General features: G+C 31.1%; 1 protein-coding gene across 1 annotated transcript in view; it reads left to right on the plus strand.

Annotated features, from left to right (window-relative positions):
- LOC122256789 (uncharacterized) overlaps positions 1-8,258 on the plus strand; it is a 184,629-nt gene extending 176,371 nt beyond the window's left edge. Inside the window, exons 25-31 of the mRNA XM_086553029.1 lie at positions 2,967-3,007; positions 4,029-4,148; positions 5,127-5,228; positions 6,163-6,439; positions 6,623-6,785; positions 7,157-7,338; positions 7,603-8,258. Coding sequence (XP_086409155.1) covers positions 2,967-3,007; positions 4,029-4,148; positions 5,127-5,228; positions 6,163-6,439; positions 6,623-6,785; positions 7,157-7,338; positions 7,603-7,649 — 932 coding nt within the window. The 3' untranslated portion in view covers positions 7,650-8,258. The remainder of the gene's footprint in view (positions 1-2,966; positions 3,008-4,028; positions 4,149-5,126; positions 5,229-6,162; positions 6,440-6,622; positions 6,786-7,156; positions 7,339-7,602) is intronic.
- The last annotated feature ends 836 nt before the right edge of the window (positions 8,259-9,094 follow it).

Genomic DNA, 9,094 nt, shown 5'->3' on the forward strand with positions numbered 1-9,094 from the left:
ATATTTAGGAAATATATATGTATAGTAATGTGGGGGGGGATATATATATATATATACTGAATATATAATTAAATAGATATAATTATTCTATTTCTAGATATAATATATCTATATATATATATATATCAAGTTTAATATATTATAGTATATATATATAGGATATTATATGTTATTAGTATACAGTATATCTTATAATATGTATATATGTAATAATATATAGACTATATATATATAGTATAACTATATATAATATATAGTATATATTATATGATAATTTGTTATATATATATATGTATAATATATAAAATCATGTATACGTATGACTATATATATGTTAGTATAATATTATATATACATATATATTATATGTCTGTATGATATAGTTATATGATAGAAGTATAGTATAATGATATTATATTTATGTCAGTATATATTCATAAATTTACATATTAATAAATATTATATAGTATATATATTATCATGTCTCTATTATTATATTATATATATTATTATAGTATTAGTAATATAGGTATATACAATAAATAAATTTAAAGTATATGTAATGTATGTATAAATATATCAATAAAATAATAACATAACCATAGCAAATTACAGACGCAATAGTATTATTCACATATTTAAATATATATATATAGAAATATATTGCAATATATAATTTTATATAGAGATAATTATAAAATATATTATATAGTATATATCTACTATTACATAGTATATATATATAGTAATATATATGTGATATATATATATTATTAGTATGTCTAATATATATATATATACATATATATATTTATAGTATATAGTATAGTAGATTATTGTATATATATATAGATATAGAAGTATATTAATGTATGAGATACTTAGAGAGATACATATACATTAATTATATATATTTAGTATAATATATTTATTATATATATATATGATATAATATATATATATATATATAAACGTATATGTAATAGATAATATATATATATAGTTATATAATATATATATATTATATATATTATATATGTCTATATTATAAATATATATATTAACGTAATATATATTATAGATATATATATGTAATATGATATATATAGTATGTAATATATATTACGTATATATACATACAGTTATATATAATGATATTAATATGTTATACTTACTATATATATTAACACTATACTGATCAAATATATAATTATATTATAAATACTATAAAAAATGTAAATTATATATTATTAGTATATATATTATATAATATAAAATATATAACTATCATGTATATAAATTATTAAATAAATAGTGAAGTGAGTGTAAGCATGTGTGTATATTGACTTTATATATGTATATTAGTATATATATATGATACAGTATTAAGTATTATTGTATGTTATAATATATATATACTATATATCATATTAAGTTATTAGTTTATATTATATATATTATATATAATATAAATATATATTTATATGTATAATATTATTATATATATATTTATATTATATATATTATATAGTATATATATATATAGATATATTTATATGTTTTATATTTTATTATACTTTTTTATTTTTGAAGTCTTAGTGAGTGCCAGGTAATGTTGACTAGTTGATGAATAGTGTGTGCTAGTTTCCTGAAATTCAAAATGTTGGTTGAGTAGATACGACATTTGGGCAAAGGATTCAACGACGCATAACATTGAAACTGCGATCAACTATATTTTTCTCATGACTGTAAGGCAATGGTATTATATATATATCACTTCTATATTATGAGTATGAGCTGTGAAAATTATCTTGAACATCTACTACTTCTGTTGAAAATAGTTTGCACAGATAATTTTGTGAACAAGAATTAATTTTCATTTGCAAGAATGGAATGAAAATATAATGGGCTTGATTAATCTAGTTGATTTTTATGATTTCAATTGCAATTAGTTAATTTAAAAATGATGGAAATATTCTTGTTTATTTATATCTAAATTCGATATCATAACACTAGGCATCCAGGGAATGGTACATTTTTGTGATATCTCTAAAGTTATCCATGTTACAGTAAATTGTGTGAAATCTTTTAAGGTGATAGCTGTATTCGCACACATGAACACACACACCCACATATACCCACACATCCACATCCACACACACACATCCACATCCACACACACACATCCACATCCACACACACACACACACATCCACATCCACACACACACACACATCCACATCCACACACACACACACACACACACACACACACACACACACACACACACACACACACACACACACACACACACACACACACACACACACACACACACACACACACACACACACACACAACAAAAAAAAAAAAAAACATACTAAACACACATGCAATATAAACAAATATTAACTTGTTATGCATTTATCAAGAATACACATGCATACCTATACACACAATGTTCATAAAAAGAACATGAAGGATGTTTGTTCTCTTACAGTCGTGATCAGGTTTTTGAACTTCAGTTTTATAGAATGGTGTAAGTGACTAATGAAGTTTCTGTTTTGTAAATATGTGAAGTAAGTACTTGGGACAGTGGCCTTTTATCAGTATTTTGTAACAGCAGTAACATGCTGCCTTTGAGGATCAGATGTTCTCTTACGGAGGACAAGAACATAAGACCTACACCAATACTGTTGTTGGGAATCTTCTTGCTTTGCACAGTTGCACGCCACACCAATCATGTCTATTGAGATGCTCTGTGCATCTTTTTTTTTTTTTTTTTTTTTTTTTTTTTTACTTTTCTTTTCATTTTTCTTTTCTCTTCTCTTCTCTTCTCTTCTCTTCTCTTCTTTTCTTTGCTTTGTCTCACCCTCTCTCTCCTATTTTTTTTTCTTTGGGAGTGGTATGCCTTGGTTGATCCTGATGTTGTTAAATTCCAGTGGACTTTTTTTCTTTTTTTCTAGTCAAGAGTCAGATCCAAGTGTTCTGGACTTATTTGTGTAAGGTAAGAAATGCCTGGCATATTGGGTAGGTCTTGTGCAAGGCTTAGGGGGAAGTTGGCGCATGTCCATATATATATATATCGTCTTTCCAAATTGTTTTTTAGTAGAGGCTTTTTCTAGTATATGTCTCATGGAAACCTTACATATTTTGGATAGCCTTCCTATTCCTTACTGGAGATCTGACTGCCTTTTAGATACTATGTAACTGGGACATATTGGTACATGGGGAATGATTTAAAAGGCTGATGTTATAAGACTGAATGTGAAATGCAAACCATGTGAGGTGCATACTAGAGATACTGTTATGTCATGTCATGTCAACCAGAACACAGTATTCCAAAAAGCTTTTTTTCATTTATTTCTTCTCTTGATGATCTATTTTACTATTTTTTTTTCTATATATTTCTTTGTCTGAAAGCTCTTTCCAGAAGAGAGTGGGGTGACAGTCAAGTGTTATTGATATGGTTATAGGATGGAACAAGATAAAAGCTTTACTTTTGAATTGTGGCTGTTGTTTTAGCTCTGTAATTTATTTTCTAGATGGTCATGAAAAATAAAATGCCACGTGTACATTGCTTTGTTGCTCTGTGCTATGTAAGCCTGCTTAGAGACAGTATGTGCAGAAATTGTCTGGCTTTTGTGTTGATGTACAAATTGCTGCCCTTGTTAGATGTAGCCCGTGCAAAGCTTCCTAGATATATATTTTTTCCCTGATATCTGTCATTTTTTCATGATTGAAAACCATATATGAACTATGATTTTTCAGACAGTTAAGGTTATTTTTTATTAGTGATTAAGCAAAAAGAATGATGCAATGACAGTTCATGATAGTATATGTAACTTTTTTTCTTCACTTTATTGGAAGTGATGCAGTGTTTTTGTTGTTGCTGTTTTGATATATTTTATTGTATAAGAGTCACTAACCTCAAAGAGAAGTTTTAACTACTGTCAAAAACTTTGATGAGAATAGCCCATAGCTGTAGGAAGATAGTAACTAATCAGAATGTTCTATACTACCAATAGCCAGATAGAATCGAGCCTACTGTCTCTACGCAAGTTAGTGTCAGAGACAAGGAAACGCACCACAAGTCCACAGACTTCGACCACAAACCTCGACCTGGGCACCTGCGAGAAGCTTTGATTGTTGTTGTTGTTTTCCTTCTCCTTTCCCCTCCCCCTCCTCTATGAAGTAAAAAAAAGAAAGTGAAAAGAAATAAAAAGATTGAAAGATATATGTAGAAAAAAAAATTGAATCACATACCGTGAGTTGATGTGACGAAGATCCAGGTTTGAGGTGAAGATCAGTCTAGCGGAAGACGAGCCAAAGTGAATGAGGACTTTGTCTGCTTTGGGAATTCAGAGAGAGAAAGAGGATCAGTTGCTTATCCATTTCATGAGTTCACTATATTTACAGTAAATTGTTTATTATATCTTTATAGAATTTGTTGAGGAGAATTGTATTTTCTCAGCAACAGTTGTTTTATTTATATTTTGTAAAGTCTTTTTTCATGAATTCACATCTTATTAAGTTGATGCAAATATAGAGCAGTCCTCTCAAATCACACGACTTTAAAAAAGCTAATGATTTTAATAACCAGTCTTCTCATTTAGTTAAAAAAAAGAAAAAAAAAAAAAATTATCTTCCTTCACCTTTAATCTTGTTTGTGTGACGACAAGCAATATGTATTATGACGACTCCATAGTTCCATATCGTAAGTGCTCATGAATATCTCCTTGATCTTAACCTCGAGCATTCTTTGTGCCTTAGTGAGAGTTATTGTTATTTTACCGGACTGACTTTGAAGTGATACAGAATATATGTACTGTATGTGTGTGTCTGTGTACATGTTTCAGTTTCTTTGCATAAAAATGGCTTGTATAAACTAATGCAGATCTTAAGTGTTTTCTGTAGGCGTCATTATTTGTCTGTTTGATTTTTAGAAATTCCGTATTGTTACTTTGGTTTCTTTGTCAAGGGGAATTGTAGGATTCAGATACATCTCATTTATTTTTATATTATCTGCATAAACTTTTCTTAAGAGAAGACAAGAGTGTTATTCTGTCTTAACCAAAAATGGACGTTGTTTAGAACCACTTAAGGGGAAATATGGTATATTGTAGTTGATGATAAACCAGTGCTATTGGGCTGAAAGTTCAGAAGAATCTGCAGTATTGTGCAAGATTGGCATTGCAAACGAGATGACTCATAGTCCATTTAGTGTAGTACTTTTTATTACCTTGTGATAGTTTGCATATTTTTTTATCTAATTGTTTGTTTTTATTTTCCATGAAGATGTCTCTTAAAATAAATAGGGGTCTTTAGTGTTGGTTTAAATACCATATTAGATCACATATTAAAGATTATTGTCTTTACCTGTCTGTAGTTTGATGACAATATTTTGAGTAAAATTTATTTTGTCAGACCACATATTTTCCATATTTTTATTTTACTTTTGTTATTATCATTTTCTTTTTTACTCCTGGTTATTTGTATTTACTTCCAAGTTCAAAGATAGAGACTATTTAATCTTTTTACGTGAGTAAAATACACATTATAAGCCGTTTTGTTTTACTGCCTCGATTAAGTGCCTTCCTAACGATGGCATCTGTGAAGGACAGTCTTTTCTGAGTGTGTTTTGAGGACTTGGAAATGTGTGAAGGGAAGTCATGATTTTGGAAGACTATGTGAGTACTAACGTGTTCTAGTTACAGTATGTACTTTTCTTAGGTCATATGTAGATCCTTTGCTGTTTTAGGGGGGTCATACTTCTAGGGGGATAGAGAATGATATATTTTTTAAAATTTATTTTTCCTCCAAGATTTTTTTTAACATTTTATTTTTCAGAAGTCCAGTTCGGACTTCAGTCTCCTTGGCAAATGCTGTTTTTTGTTTTGTTTTTTCTTCTTCTCTAAAGGGAGGGGCTGATCACTTAACCTATTGTAAACTTGACATGCTTTTTATTGAGTAGTTACAATATTATCAATAGGAGGTAATTTTAGGTACTAAGGGAACATTGAAAACAAGTCACATGTACTCTAGGTATTGGGAGCTCCTAGGACAGGATAGAGCCATCGTACCCTTTAGGTAGCTCAGCTGGCTAATATTCTTCGAACAGAGGACCCCATGGAAGGGAAATAAAAACATTCTCCTTGACTTTCCTACTCCAGCAATGAAGCGCGTGTCGGCGAGCTGGAGACCGAGAAGTTCAACCTGATCGAGGAGGTTGTAGGACTGCAGGACCAACTCGCGACAAGCAAATCCACCATAGAGGAGAAAGCTCAGAAGACGAAGGAAATGGAGGAGGAGGTCAGCAACGTGGGGAACCTCCGAGCGAAAGTCAATCTCCTGGAGAAGGAGAAGAGGAGTTTGGAGAACAAGATTGTAGATCTCAGAGTCCAAGTGGCATCTACAGAGATCACCAACACTGATTCTGGTAGGTCTATATTTTGCGTATTTACCGTGCATTAACTAACCACTGTGGCTGACTTGGTATAGTTATTTAAACTTTAAGTGCAGTGTATACGAGTAAAATTATTTCCCGTTTTCAGACCCTTGGTTTCACAATTTCATCACTGAACGCATTACCACTTTTAACGCTACTTTTGTTAACTTGCAGATAACTTTGTGAAGGAATTGAAAGATGAAAAAGATCAGTTAGAAGGACAAGTAAACTTCCTTAATACTGTCATTGTCGACATGCAACGAAAGAATGATGAGCTTAAGACACGCATAGAGATCTTCGAACTTGGAAATGTGTCCGACGACACTAAAGCTAATATGTAAGTACTTAACCCTTTTGTTGTTGTAGTGTTATTGGATCTTTTGTTACAAGCTCTTTTAAGACTTCTTGGCCTTATTAATTTGCTAGAACTTAATTAAGTATAATGATGGATTCACTTCATATTCTCTTTGGATGTGGTTTTATTAGCAAGGTTTATCAGTACAAAACACATATATTCATGGCTGGTCATATGTTCTTTTCAAGTTAATGTTATGTAGAAACTAGATATTGAATAGATGTAATCTTTGTTTACCAGTGCATGAAAAACACGGAAAAGTATATGGTTTGGTATTATCTATTTATTACTAAAAGCTCTTCACACATTAATTTTATTTATTATTGTTTATATATGTATATATATATTTGCAGGAATGGAATGAGTCCAAATGGACGTTATGTGGTAGCTCCGAGATTATATTGTGACATCTGCGACTGCTTCGACGCCCACGACACAGAGGACTGCCCGAAGCAGGCCTCCTCAGATTCTCCTCCTCCATCACAGCACCATGGGGAACGAGGCTCAACGAGACCGTACTGTGATACTTGTGAAGGTAAAATGAGAATATTTGTTTTTGTTTTTCTTGGATAGTTCTGTATATTTGCTTAGTTTGATTGTATATTTGATATGATGATGAATATATTGTAGTTATTTTTTTTATTTGTTATATATTTTAATGAATATATTATAGTGAATTATGATTTTTCTGTGATTTTTTATGTATTATATATACTGGATGATAAGGGAATTTAATATACTGGATATTTTTAAGCAAGAGCAATTCTAATGACATGCTCTCGCTTCTCGTCTCTTCCAGTGTTTGGCCATGAAACGGGAGAATGTAACGATGACGAAACCTTTTAAATTGGCTGTGAACCTTAGTTATTAGATAAAGAATGTTATTGTTATGACACAAAATATATGCATATAGTTTTGGTACTGTGAAACGTTACGGGAGTGTTCTCAAAAGACGAGCTTGTAAATAGGATAAAAAAAAAAAGTCCACTAGGAATTAAGGAAATCGACTTGTTAAAGGCATTTGTATGATAGCTGGACTGTCTTATAGGCTTTTTAACTTGCGTCTTGTTTTGCAGTGAATATAGAAGCAATAATTTCTGGCCTTATATCGAGATGTTAAAAAATGAGCTTACTTAATAGCCATATACAATGGCGTATATTTAATGTTGAAAGGAATAAAAAGTTATCATTTGCATTTCTTGTTATTTGAATTTATGTACAGAAAACTTAATATGCATCCTCAACATTTTTAAGGATTGTAGAATATGAAGATTAAAGTGTTTGGAATAAATTGAGGGGGGGGGGTTAATGACGGTCTATCTTTAACCTAATATCGCGTGTCCATATTTGATTCTAATCAAAATCTTTATTTTATATGCATCTTATTTTGTCATTCAATTCTGAACTTTGAAAAAAATTGTCCTCCTACTATTTTGAATAAAGCATATTAATGTATTCTGTTTTTGTGTTGTCTTCTTGACTATCCTCCTTGTTTATTGCCCAGCCAGGCAGGCTCGCACATAGACACAGACACACAGTTAAATACACACACAAAAAAAAGATCTATAGTAGATTATATACTCGTAAGAAACTGGCTGTGAGCACAACTGAAATGCCCTTGCTTAGCCAGTTACAATACTCCACAGTTTCTAGTAGCGGACACATACAAAAAGTTTAATTTTTTTTAGAGGGGGGGGGGGATGGGGGGTCCTGATAATAAAAGCAGTACACGCTTCCTAACGAAATCTTAAAAACAGCTGAGCTTTCTCTGGAGGTAATGTTACTTTCTTACCATTCCTCATGGATAGACTCATAGGTGTAGATCAATATAGGGAGTTGGGAGCTTCTCTTGGCAAACTCATACTACCTGTACCACCACCCACGCACCACGACCCTCTGCATCCTATACACCCAACACCACCACTTCTATTACCATTCAACCACAACATCCACTGCCTGCCATACTACCACAGTCACCACCCATAATCACCATAGCCATTTATACCAACAGCAACTACCACCGCTATCACCAACCATACACCTATACTGACAGCAACTACCACTACCATCTACACTACCATGACTAGGGTTGTGACAAAAAATTATTTGAAATAATTTTATAAGCTTAAGCTTTAAGCTCATAAAATAATCTTTTTAAGCGTATAAAAAATATTTTCCAACAACGGTTTCATTACTTGATAAATGAACAGCAGTTCATTCTAATATAACAAACTAATAACGTCGCATTCAGTGAGTGTTATACCGTCATTGAGTGTAAATACTTGACGTAT

The sequence above is a fragment of the Penaeus japonicus genome, unplaced genomic scaffold (assembly GCF_977035675.1).
Source record: "Penaeus japonicus unplaced genomic scaffold, GWHDUDI00000001_assembly GWHDUDI00000027, whole genome shotgun sequence".
NCBI classification, from domain to species: Eukaryota; Metazoa; Arthropoda; class Malacostraca; order Decapoda; family Penaeidae; genus Penaeus; species Penaeus japonicus.